Source organism: Alligator mississippiensis, chromosome 9 (genome assembly GCF_030867095.1).
Source record: "Alligator mississippiensis isolate rAllMis1 chromosome 9, rAllMis1, whole genome shotgun sequence".
Classification (NCBI taxonomy): Eukaryota; Metazoa; Chordata; order Crocodylia; family Alligatoridae; genus Alligator; species Alligator mississippiensis.
This window is the reverse complement of record NC_081832.1, coordinates 69,282,102-69,295,533: the sequence shown is the minus strand read 5'-3', so window position 1 is coordinate 69,295,533 and position 13,432 is coordinate 69,282,102. Positions and strand designations below refer to the sequence as shown.

At 45.6% G+C, this 13,432-nt stretch overlaps 1 protein-coding gene across 1 annotated transcript in view; it reads left to right on the top strand.

Moving 5' to 3' along the window:
- The first annotated feature begins 2,415 nt into the window (after positions 1-2,415).
- The window catches only part of FSTL4 (follistatin like 4), a 535,417-nt gene continuing 524,400 nt past the window's right edge, over positions 2,416-13,432 (top strand). The window contains exons 1-3 of the mRNA XM_059712862.1: positions 2,416-2,496; positions 2,739-2,788; positions 10,179-10,314. Of these exons, the coding sequence (XP_059568845.1) occupies positions 10,189-10,314 (126 nt within the window). The 5' untranslated portion in view covers positions 2,416-2,496; positions 2,739-2,788; positions 10,179-10,188. The remainder of the gene's footprint in view (positions 2,497-2,738; positions 2,789-10,178; positions 10,315-13,432) is intronic.

Here is a 13,432-nt window from a genome sequence, read left to right as displayed (position 1 = left end):
CCAAGGTCTGAGGACAAATGTGGCTTGCTGTAATAAGTTACATGCACTTAACATAAGGAGGCTTGACTTGATTTTTAACTAGATAGGAAGAGCTTGAATACCTCTAAGGTTTAAAGTTAAATCTAGATTTTGTAGCCCTGGTCCTTCTCTAACCTAGATCTAGTTTTAAAGAATTTTTACATAAGGCTCTACCATCCTCCTCTGGCTCATAAATCCTGTTTCTTACTCAAACAAGCTGCACAATGTCTCTTTCCCAGACTGATGTTTTAATGGAAAGACAGCACCAGTGACCAGGTCCTTACCCAATGCCATTTAGAGGTATAATGCCTCCTCTTCTCCTGAGCACATGCTGTTGCCTCTTCAGAGCAGGACAGCCATTCAAAGAAATCCTATTTAGCCCTGATTGTGTCAAAACCTAATAATCCAGCTCAAAAGTCTAAGCAGTCATCGCATGATAGTGCATTGACATCATAAGAAGAAGTGTGCCCCGTCTCAACTGCAAACAGGGTAGGAATACTGAATTTTTATAGTAGCTCTACAGAGTGTGTGTATAGAGTTCAGAGTATGTTGAATCTAGTGATGACTATTTCACATAGCTCTAGGGTTAACCTACTTCAGATTCCAGCATCTTCTCAGAGGATTTCTCTCTAAGCGTGGTTTGCTGCTAATAATTTTTCCACCTTTTCCTTAGGAATTAGAGCAGCTCCTTTAGCTTTCTGCCAGGGAGTCCCAGTCCTCCTCATTAAGCAATGCAGCTGTTGGTCTTCCTAATCCCACTAACTCAGTATTATTTCTTATCTTGTAGACCTTAAAATTTGTAATCTTGAATCTGGAGCTGTGTCAATGGGGACTTGCTTTGGAAACCAAGTAGAGGAACAATGGTACCCTTACACAGCAGCCAAAATCAGTCTGAAGCTAAACTATGGGGAACCTAATACCAATGAACTAATTAAAGTTACTTCTGTGCTTTGCCCAGTCACTTAGATGGGATTTGAAAACTGAAGTTCAGGTTAGGTTCTGACCCTGGCTTCACCATATGATCTGTTTGTTCATCGGTGAATTGAAGATAAGGTAATGACCGTTTTGACATGCTTTGAGATCTCAGGAAATGCTCTACATAGAAGCTTATTACTTTTGGTGAGCAGACAAATCAATCTCTCAATGCATTTTGTCCTTGGTGCTTGTTTGCTTAACTCCTGCCGCTTGCCTGCCAAGCAACCCTTTACCGCAATCCTCATTGCTCTGGCTAAGCTAATCAAAGGTCATAAAAATGCCCTCCTGATGAACTGAGATTAAAAGCAGCCACTCACAACTTGGTCCCCATAGTTTAACCCCAGAGTTTGTCTCGAGTCATTTCTTGACTCAAAACTGGATGTGAAAAGGGCATTTTTGTCTCAGGAGGCTGATTTGCCTTGGCTCTGCACTTTGTGTAGTTTATTTAGACTAGGGCAAAGTGGGTGTGCTAATTTGATTGCACCAGTGTCTTACAGACCCATTGACATGGTCTAAAGGGCCACAAGATGCAGGGAATGCACACTTAAGTCCACCATGAACATACCAGCTTGAATGACATGACTTTTCAACCAGCAGGGGATAGCAACGTGACGGTGGTTACTGAGGTGTCAAACTTTATTACCAGCCCTTTTTTAGCATTGTGTCCATGTGCTTTGCAAGCAGCAGTGAATCAAGCCTGAGGGCACTAAAAGGAATGGGATTACCCCCACTTTACAGGTAGGAAAACTGAGGCACATGGGCATTGCAAACTTTATTACCAGCCCCTTTTTAGCACTGTGTCCATTGCTTCGCAAGCAGCAGTGAATCAAGCCTGAGGGCATTGAAAGGAATGGGATTACCCCCACTTTACAGGTAGGAAAATTGAGGCACATGGGCATTGCAAACTTTATTACCAGCCCCTTTTTAGCACTGTGTCCATGTGCTTTGCGAGCAGCAGTGAATCAAGCCTGAGGGCACTGAAAGGAATGGGATTACCCCCACTTTACAGGAAGGAAAATTGAGGCACAGAGAGGGGGAAGTGGTTTGCTGAAGGTCACTTCGGCTGTCCTGGTTCCAAGCCCTGCCCTTGAGCTTCACTAGTGATGAGGAGGAGGAGACAGCTGGAGGATGGGCATTTACCTTTACCCACACCTAGAAAAACAGCAGCATCTCACTCTGGTAATTGCTACTATGCTGCTGACAAATCCCCTGTCTAGCTGGAGCTGCAGCTCTGCAAGCCCCTCGTCCCTGCCCTTCCTCACCCTACCTGCCCCTCCTGGAGAGGGAGAGCTCATCTGGGTGTCTGGGACTCACTCCTCCCAGCTCTGCTCCGAGCCGCACAGGTGTCAGCTATTGGGTAGAATATGCAAATGATCCGGTGACGTCAGGCAGCCCTGGTCCAGACAGCAGAAATAGGGCAGGATTCAGCAAGCCGCGTTTACACCTCATAGCTCCTGGATTGCGACTGAAACCTCCCCCACGACTGTGTTGTTGTGCTCTTGGGTTGTTTTTTTTTTTTTTTTTTAATTTCCCATGATTTTTTTTTTTCTTTCTCCCCTCCTTCAGTGTCCAGCCTTTCATGATCGCCTCCCCTCTTCCCCCGGCGCTCCTGCAGACTTCTCTCTCCTCCTTTCCCCATAAAGAGCTTTCGTGCTTTTTGTTTTTAAACCCCCAAAGCCAAAAAACAACCCCAAACCCCCACCAAAAAGTCTGACATCTTTTTTTTCTTCTTCTTCTTCTTCCAGTTGCTACATGCTTTAAACTGTGCTCACTTTCTGCCCCTGGGATACTACAGGTAAGTAACAGGAGACAAGCCAGGGGTGGGGGCGGGAGGTGGAGGTGGGGGGTAGATGGATAGTCTTTTTTATCCCCTCTCCCCAGAGCAAGGTTAATGTATGAATGCTGTGATTTTTTTTTTTGCAATGCTCTTCATTTCCTTCTAGTTTCAAGCCACATGCAGGCTCGCAGGGTGCGTGCTGATCGCGGTGGCATTAAATCAGACTCACTTAATGATGAGTGACAAGAGTTTGCAACATTCACTTAACAGATGGGAGCCGAGGATGCACCGGGCGATTTGTGCTCCTGGATGCAGGGGAAGGGCTGCGGCGGGAGCGGGGGAAGGAGCAGCAGCTCCGGAGACGCCAGACTTTAGTCCTGACCCAGCGTCCTAGACCCGGGATTGCTGAGCCCGGGGCTGTCTCCGGAGACCTGGCGGGGCTGCAGTGCCGCCGGCTCCCCGGAGAGGTGGCGAGCTCTCCCCGCGGTCCTTAGGCGGGTCTTGATCGTGGGCTTGGGGGAAGCAACACCGGAGGCTGTGCGGGGAGAAAGATGAGCAGCCGCTATAGCTTCTGACACTTCATTTATGTGTGTGCGTGTGCAAAAGCTGCTTATCCAGACGTTTCTCCCCCTGGTTGTGCCCTTGCTCCTGATCATGTTTACAAGTTTGAACGTGTTACAGTAACTGCAGAGGCAGCAGAGCTGCGATGAGCAGGGAGCGCTGGCTTCTCCACCGGCCAAACCAGCAAAGCCCGAAGCGCTGCTTATAAAAATACCCTGCGGTGCAATGGCTCTCTCCCCTGCCCCTTCTTCAGGAGCTCCCTGGCCCCTTTGGGGAGCTCAGGGCACGGGGATCGCTCTTTCCCTCTTCTCAGGTGACCCTGATGCAAACCTCAGTTTAGTAGCCAGACTTTTTTTTTTTTCAATGTGCCAGGTAGCAGGAGCTGGAGCAGGCGGCAGCCCGGCTGCTTGCAGCGGTGGCGGGGGGGGGGGGGAGCGCTGCCGGGTGTCTGCGTGTGTGCGGGAGAGACGGAGGGAGAGATGCAAAATTAATTTTGCAGTCGCCTCGGCACAAAGCAGCGGGGCTCGGGGAAACCTGCCAGGTCCGCTCCCCCACCCTGGACGCATCCCTATGCAGCCAGCCGGAGGGATTTAGGAGCCAGGAGCCTGTGCACTGAGAGAAGGCTTGGGCTTTGCGTATCAGCTCCAAGATCTGCTGCCTTCAGCCTTGGGTTCCCCCCCACCCCCCATTTTGGGAGCCCATTTGGCTGGGAAACCTGGCTCAACACTCCCTTGCGCCCTTCCCCCCAGGTCCACACTGGAGCCCCCAATCCGATTTATTAGCAGCAGACTCGTGATGCTAGCACTTGTCCCCGCTCCCCCCCAAAGGGCAGGCGTGTCTAACAGGTGTCTGCTTCCGTGCTGGGATAACCAGGGCCACTTTGGAGGCCGGGAGTTTGTTTGAACTCCGGGCAGAGCCTGGGTCGTGCAGCCCCGGCCTGCGGCGGGCAGCTGTGGACCTCCCTCCGTTCCCCCCAAACGGCCGAAGCGGAGCTCATTTATCACCTGCTTCTGTTTGCAAAGGGCCGGGACTGGGGCAGCTGGTCGCTGATTTCCACTCCCTCCCTACCCCCACCCCCGACTGATGCCACAGGCGCAGGCTGGTGCGTCCCAGGGGAAGTTGCGTCCCAGTCTCTGCCTTGCTCCCCTTCCGACGGGGAGAAGCCCCCGGGGAGATGCGTGGGTCGTGTTTTCCTCCTCCATGTGATGCACAGAGTTTGGAAAGAGGGAGGAAGGGGCGATTGCTTCAGACCCTGAGCAATGGCTCTGCGCCCCCGCGGGGGCAGCTCGGGGCAGGAGCGCGGAGGGGATGCGCTGTCCACAGCTCCGGTCCTGAAATGCCTCCCCTGCGCTCCTTGCTTTCCTCTCCTTGCCCCCTAGGTGTCGCTTCTGCTGCTCTTCTGGCTCCAGGCTCAACCTTGTTCCAGGCCAAGTCCTTTTCAGACAGCACCCAAAAAGTTCCCCCCGGGGTAGCTGAAGAGCCCATCTCCCCAGCTCAGCCCCGCTCCTTGAGGGGAGCCGGGTCCTTTTAGGGCTCCATTTGCTGCGCCGCAAAAGAACAATGCCAATGGTACACTTGATTTGCTGGCACATACATAATTATCTTTCGGGAACCTGAGCAGACAAACGCACAGACACAAGTATGAGTCGGGTTGTGTCTAACATTTCACAGTAGTTAGTTATCTAGTCATCCGTGCCCAGAGTGGCTGGTTGAATGGGTGCAATTATTTTTGCATATATCTGGTATAGGCCAGAGTACCTCTGTTTTGAATTAATTTCAGCTGCGGGAGCACCAGTAACAGTTTCCACTAAACAGCAAGGAGGATACCAGTTTTTGCCTACTCTAAAAACAGAGACAAAAGTTGATGGTAGGGAAAAATGTATAACCATCAAAACAGTAGTAAAAAGCCAAAGTTTTTTTTAAATCTCTCTGCTTGTTTGCTGGTCTTCTAAATGTGTGCAGATGCTCCCTCTGCCAGAAAAAAGGTGTTTGTACCCAAAAGCTTGCAAAAAAGATTTTTTCCAACTATTTGAGTTGGTCTAATAAAAGAGACCAGATTTATCCAAAGACTCTTGTCTGCTTACATCCTTAGACCACCACAGCTACAATCAACACCCCTGAAATGTGTGTAAAATGCATTTAATTTCACCCCCTCACCCCCAGCCACTGCTATGATCCATTAAGCTATCTGCAAAAGGTGATTTGATGATAATATGTCATTGCCCTGAACTACAGGCAATATCTGTGTGATGCACCAGGCAGAGGGACTCTACTTAAATATTATGGACTTCAGTTACTTTGGGAGGGAAAGTAATAATCTGGAGCTGCCCATTAGTCTTTCACTTGAAGATGGCCTTCAGCCTGTGATCTTTGCATTCATCACTTGCTACTCTTACCCTGCAACTGGCATTGGATAATACTGACTTAATAAAATACCTGGCTCCTCTCCTACTTTGCCCTTTCTGAAATATTTAGGATGGTGCAACAGTTTTTTCCTTTATGACTTTCTAACTAGCCAGTTTTGTGGCATAATGAGGGGCAGGGGGAGGATGTTGTGGGGAAAACACTTCTCTGAGCATAACTTAAAAAACCCCCGTGAAAATAACCTTATGGAAAGGTCAATTTGCAAAGGGTGCAATAATTAAAGAAACAACAAGGTTATGAGGGCTTCACTCTCATTCAAACAGATGAATATAAGATTTCTAGGATCTCTCTAGGAGCACTTAATACCTGGCAAAACTGAGCAAGGCAGGATAGGTCAAAATAAATAGTTCTCAAAATATTAAGCTATTATTGACAACCTGTACAAAATGCTCTTTGCCTGAAGTAGAGTATATTACATATATTTACATATTACACTTGATACTAATTAGGCACCTCATTCATCAAAATATAAAGTATTAATCAGCAATAGTGTAGATAGATAATTTGAAATATAATTTAACTTCATTATAGTTTGCTGAAAGATTAGCTTTAACTGATTTTTCCTGATTCATTTTATAGGTTTACTAGTGATCTACAAAAAGTACAACCACCTAAATGATTTTGCAGATGATGGAGTACTCATTACTTATGAAGCTAAAAGAAAATTGAACTCAGATCAGTTTATCATCTCAATGGAGCCAGTTTACACTACTGTATATTGTCCTAAAAATTTCCTCTTAGAAGAACTGTAATAGGAAAGATATAGGATTTCATGATATTTATTATGTTTGGTCTTTTTGGAGACACCAGTCTAGAAACTTAAACAAAAATAATAACTTCTATTGGAAAAATGTTCTTAATTCTATTACAATAATGAAAAATAATTTTAAAAACAATTCCGTGATTGGGCGGAAAAGGTAGTTGGATTAATGTAGACATCTAATTGTTTTACTGTTTGGCATATATGTCAAAGTAGTAGTAGTCATCCTGTTTAAACAATTTGCCTTTCTCCTTGGTTAAATAGAAAATATGACTGGCAAGTATTTTTTCAAGGTGACCCCTGTGTTTTTAATGGGGTGGGCAGAGGGAAGGCTTTAGACCATGGACCATATTATTAGCTTCTGTACACTTCAGGTTTTCTTTCTATTCAGTTTATACTACAATAACTAGGGTCTGATGCTCTATTAGCCTACACATGAGCTAATATATTTGTTAAGAAGGGATATTCTTAAACTGTTTTTATTCTGGCAGCATTTATGGGACATATACTTTGATGTAAACTGTTAGGGCAAGCTTCCCCCATGTAATTCCTCTGAAGTCAATGCAGGTAGCCCAAGAATTAAGTTGGTGGTTAATTTTAAGCATACTAAAAATCAGATTTACTGAAAACTTAGACTTGGTTATCTAGTATTTTAGAATTGGTCTTTCTTTTTTCTTTTCCTTTTGTTTTTGTTTCTTGCTCATGTGAAGTTTGCTAAGAAGAGGTGTTTGGCAGGTTTTTGTGATTCTTCAGAGTTTCCTAATGTTTGCCCAAGGACATTGTTCAATAGTTGCTCCTTTTGTGCAAAACAGTACACTTGTGCTGGGCTCAAGCCTTCAAACTCCTGCTCACCTGAGCAAAAACTGCCCATGTGAGCAGGTTCAAGCTTTCATCTCTCTTTAGCGAGGAGAGAACTATTAGCAAAACTTTGACAACGATGAGCCTGTGCCCATGTACAATAAAATAAAAAGGAGTCCTTCATAAGAACTTGGTGGATTTTGAATCGTAATTACGTTAGTTTTCATTGAGTGTGATTTAAGATGCAGTCTATTATAATTAGAAGCCAGATTCTGCAAGGATCTAGTCAGATCCTATTAAACTAAATCAATCCTTACATGAACCAACTCAGTGGAAGACGATACCACTGAGAACATGGTAGGACCTGTAAACTTGAAATCAGAATTGTGCATTATTAAGGATCACAGAACTTATTTTATAGTTTATATTTCTAGTATATGAGTAGTATCTGGCTTAGCCCATTCAGATCTACACTGAGCATTAATATAAACTTCACTGTTTAAAAGTAAAGCTAATTAAAATATTGTCAGGCACTGTGCAATAAAAATAGAGCAATCTATAAATTGAATTAAGAAGGATATTAGCTGTACAAATTACACTAAAATATGTATTGGGATTATTAGCAGAATGGCAATTGCTGCACAGTTTCATTAATGTTATATGCAACTATGACATGCAACCTAATCCAAATATCATTGTGTTTCCTAGGAGTTATTTACTAATTATACTTTGGCTTGGCTAGTTCTCTGATGTTTGTGCTCTGGAGTCATAACTCCAAACAACAGATAAGTCAAAGCTCTCCAGAACTGCAAAATTAAATTGTTATCGTTTCTGTGATGGTATCAACAAATGATGCACAATACCTCTATAAAAATGTAGGGAATTGTATTGCTGTGCAAGACTGGTTTATAATGTAATGTTGTACTTGTAGCATATTGATATAGTGACTTTGGTTAAATCTCTCTCAATTCCCAGTGTTTAAAATAGTACTGAGAAACAGCAATGACTTAACTGTGCTGCTGAGTGTATAGAACCATAATCTGTGCATGTTTTATTAATAATACAAATTTGAGCACACAAAATATTTAGGACTAAATTCTACCCTGCTGTAAATTGGCATGCCCTGGGAAACAAGAGAGTGACACTTTGCCTAACTATAAAGCAAGAAAAGTCAGTTAGTGATTGTAAAACATTATAGAATTAATTTTCTGACAAGCCACATACCATATACATCCAGATGTAATTCTACCAAGTTCATTCCAGGTGTTTGCACCAACTTCTAGGTTGATTTGATTTTTAACAGAGATGTTGCATTGTTAATAAATGTTGTTGGGGTTTTTTTTCCCAATCCCAGCAGTAACTGGTCTGTCTGCTCACTATGAAAACCAAATCATTTTGCTTTGCTTAGGCTTTTATAATATACCCAGTAGGAGGACCAAGTGCATCTCTTGTGGAAGCTAAGAGCAAAACTTGCATTGATTCAAATGGAAATATTTTTTGTCATTTCTATGGAAATCTGTGCAAAATATGTGCTACAGAACACCCAAGCCCAGAACTCTTATGACTTTCACAAATACTGTTCAGTGCATCTTCATAGAAAGCTACTGGTTCTTTTTGTGCTAAGGATGACTAATTTTTTTAATGAATCTGGTCCAACCTTACAGTGAAATTGCCAAATTATTCATGGGTTTCATACTTTCCATTTCACCTGATTTTGCTTTGGGTTTATTCAAACTTCAAAATCAAATAAAAAAACCCTCCTAAAGCAGGTGACATGTACATTACTTTCAAGTATGCCTGCAAACAAGAATACCACTCTGTATTGATTACCTTGTGTCCTGGGACCCTTGTCTGTACCTGAGAATTCCCTTATTCATGGGTCTGGAACCAGTTTTTAAATCTGACAGTGGCCTGTCAATAAAATAATGGTAGGAGGGAGTCTGGAGGTGACAGGGGCTCCCAAAAGCCAACTTAAAGGCACATGTCTGAAAAGGTAGTGAATTTTGAGAAGAGAACTGCTGCCCATTTCAGAAGGGGAGGGGAGCAGGGAGAAGAGAAAGGAAGCACCACCTGTCAGACACAATATTCTTTGGGGATATAATGGAAATGTTTACACTCCTCTCCAAGGGGTACTACAGATCCATGAGGGAAATTGGGCTATAGTTTGGGAACTACTCTTGAACTCTTTTCAAAATGTAAGTCTTTCTATTTACTCAACATTTAACTTGCTTAGTGCTTAAGCACACGCATTTACATTAAGACCCTGATTCTGTGGTGGCTGTGTTTTAAATAGACTTCCTGCCCCCATGCAGAGCCTGGGTGAAGCTAATGGAAGTAGTTAGTAGTGCAGGGATCTGCCATTGCAGACTAACTAGGTTAGTACTCATTCAAAAGAAAGGAGGGAGATTCGGTAAGTGACATTATTTTTTACCAACGGGTAGCAAACCATTACATCTGGAGGATGGCTGCACTTATGTGGACCACCACTAGCTTCACTAGGGTTTTGTCAGAATAGAGATGCTTGTTGTCACCCCACTGTAAGCACTGGCATTGTACCGAGCATAGACATCTGGGGCTTTCAAAAGCACCAAAGATTTGAGTGCCACTCTCTTCTAGACTCTTGACACTTCACCATTTACTCTCCGTTTTTTATATATGGAAGTTTCCAAAGAAAATGCCTGCAGCTTGATAGGATTATACATCGGAATTCAGTTTTCTAGCACTTAAGCCATGTGGACATGGACAATTATTAACTATATATGCATCGTAAGTTAACTGAAATGTCTGCCTAGTTTCTATGGTGGGTTTTTTGTTGGTTTATTTCAAATGATCATGTTTGATTTGTTGTCATCTTGTTCTCAATAGGCTTGAAATAATGAAACCAAGAAGCTTTTCATTATTTCTCATGTTGCTTGGGGTTTTCCTGTCAGCCTCGTGGGGATGGATGGAATCAGACAGGAGCAGAAGACTTGATTTGGATGCCGGGAGGTTGCGCCAAGAGGTACTGTTTATCAGCTTCTGCTGTAGATGCCATTTCAGCTTTTGTATGTATTCTGCCTCATTCTGCTTTTAGCTTTTTCACTGGGGTAAAGGAAAAATAAGGCCGTACATTAAAGAAATATATTTGCTGAGTCAGACGGTGGAGAAACTGTAGTCTGTGTTCTGTAAAACAGAAGTGTTATTATCACCATATTACTGTAGGACTCAGTCCTCAGTTTGCTAGATGCTGCATGAACACCTCTGAAAATTCAGTACTTGCCTCAAATAGTTCAGCATCTAACCCTTCAGTCATGGAGCAGGTACAGTGCTGGCAGAGCCCTGCACTCATTTCAACCTCACTGTAGAATTAGGGTTTACAGGCAGGTCTATGCTGCCGCCAACTGTGGCGGTGAGCACCATCCTCGAAACAGCCTGGACGCTAAACACCAAAAATATATAATGGAGCTGCTGTTATTGGTGCTGAGCATACCTGATTATGTGACAACCTATAGCTATCTTTTTTTTTTGGTGTTAAGTTCACTTAGAGTGTGAGTGAATAGGGTGTGGGGCTGCTCAAAAGCAGTGTAGACTTGCCTTAGGAATCTAATCTGTATATGCAATATTAATCATAGGGACTGTTTTGTCATTATTTAAGGATTTCATCTGAGGATCTAAAAATCCTACTGTATGATAGTTTTTCCTTTTTGTAAAATGGGAATAAGCCACTAGTCATTTTTAGTGGCCTTCTAAGGTTATTACTGGGAACTTTGTCCCTGCCTCCACAGGCTATGTTGTATTACAGTCCTCAGAACTGAGGCTTGTTATATGTAAAATGGAAAAATGCAAAGGATTTCTGAAAACAAACAGTAAGAGTAATAGTGAGTAATGATCAGGGATCATGGTTTTCTCTCATTTAAAAAATTGCAAATTCTCTGATTTAAAAAAAAAAAAAAATCCCCAAAACCATTATTAAAATTTAAAGGCCCCCCACAGCACCCCCCTGGCCCTGCTGGTGCCTCTCACTCCTCTCCACACCTCCCTGGCCCTGCTCGTGCCTCATTTCAACCCCACACCCTCCTTGCCCTGCTAGTTCCTACCACTGCCTCCCCACCTCTTCTGGTGCCCCTCAGCCCCCACCCACAGCCCCCTGCCCCCACAAGCTCTGCTGGAGGGGGGGCCTCAGCTGCCAGGGCTATGAGGCCTGGGACCCGGTTCCATGGCCCCCTGCCCCTGGCAGGAGGCTGCAGCTGTTGCAGCAGAGCAGGGCCCAGCTCCTCCCTGCTGCAGACTTGGCTGGGGGAGGCTGGCTCCCTATGGGAGCATGCACCCCCCAGGGGGCAGGGGGATCCTGCGCCCCCAGAGCTGTGTGTGGGCTTGGGCAAGGGGAATGGAGCTGGCTCCCCAGTGCTGTGTGCACTCTGCGGGGCAGGGGAAACCTGCATCCCCCAGATCTGTGTTCGGGATGGGGGTGGAGGTAGGTGCAGGCTGTGGGCTCGGGCTCCCACCCTGCTGGCCTGCCCCAGTGGGCATGGTCCGGTGCAGCAGGGACAGAAGAGCTGCGTGGAGATGCTGCTTGTTGCTGTGAGCTCGTGCAGTCCTGGCAATTTGCCACTGCACACGTGGCAGCTTTAAGGGGTGTGACTCCATGCCACTGCCCCTGCTGCAGCCATGTGCACAGGGAGCGCATCACCAGGGCAGCTCAGAGCTCACAGCATCAAGCAGGTTCTTCATGCAGCTCCACTGTTCCCTGCCATGCTGGGTTACACCCACCTGGCTGTGGAGGCCTTGTGGGTAGGGCAGCAGGGTGGGAGCCTGAGCCCACAGTCTGTTCCTGCCCCATGCACAGATCTGTGGGGTGTGGGTCCCTCCTGCTCCCCTCCCCCTCCTGGGAAGTGTGTGCAGTGGTGGGGAGTGACTCTTTTCCCTGGATGAGTCGCTCACAGCCCCATCCCACTCCCCTCTGTGGCCCTGCAGCTGCACATTGTAGCCCTGAGCCCCATGCACTGCCTGGCTAGGCAGCAGCCCCAGTCCCAGCCCTACCTAATTCCCTACCTCCCTATGGGGGCTCAATTTCCACCTCCCACCCCCTACACTTACTTGTGGGAACTGCTCTCCAGGCTGCCTGGGGCCACATGCATGTACATGCACAGGGTTCCCCCTGCCTGACCACCCTCCTCCCTCTCCCACCCAGGCCCCTGCAGGCTGGAACTCTGCCAGCCTGCAGAGGGCTCATCACAAACTACAAAATCCACTGGCTTCTCCGGTAAAATGGGAAATTTGTGTTTGCTGCTGGTAAAAGGTAAAATCTGTAGTTTACTCCGTTTTTCCATGGGAAACGGAAAATCCAAATCCCTGGTAATGATGAACTTGTGATCAGATTATAAGGTTATTTCTTTGTATCAAGGCATAACTCCTTAGTGCATTACAGTTGCATCTTAATGAATATTAGGGCCCTGCTACATGTTCAAATTAAAGCTGGGTAGAAACCAGTTATAGAGTTATTACAGATTTTCAAGTACTACCTTTGTGGTTGGTTGATTCCTTATAGCTGTCATTTTTATCAAGTGATGATTACTTTGCATGTGTGGCTGGTCTATATTTAACGTTCGATTAACCAGTTATTGTATGATAATTATTTTGCACATGTGGCCAGTCTAAATTGATGTGAGATTTACTAGTTATTTGTGTAACTAGATAGTTGTGTAATATATGTAATGTGTAGCTGGGACCTACTGTGCCAACTGTAGATATTATATGGTTTGAGACCCCCTTCCCAGGGATCTCGGCCCTACTGGTGGTGATGTGGTAGCGCCTGGACTAGTCACTCGGTCTGCCTATCTGATGTTATATTCCTTGTCTGCCACGACTTTGATGTAATTTACGGGAGGCAGTTCCCCATAGTGGAATGGGGCTGGCTCCCCAGTGCTGTGTGCACTCTGGGGGGCAGGGGAAACAGGCATCCCCCAGATCTGTGTTCAGGGAGGGGGTGGAGGTGGGTGCGGGCTCGGGCTCCCACTCTGCTGTCCTGCCTCGGTGGGCATGATCCGGTGCAGCAGGGAACAGAAGAGCTGCAGGTTCTTCCCCTGTTCTCTCTGTGGGACTCCAAATCTCCCCTTACCCGCCCCCCGAACCATATCTGG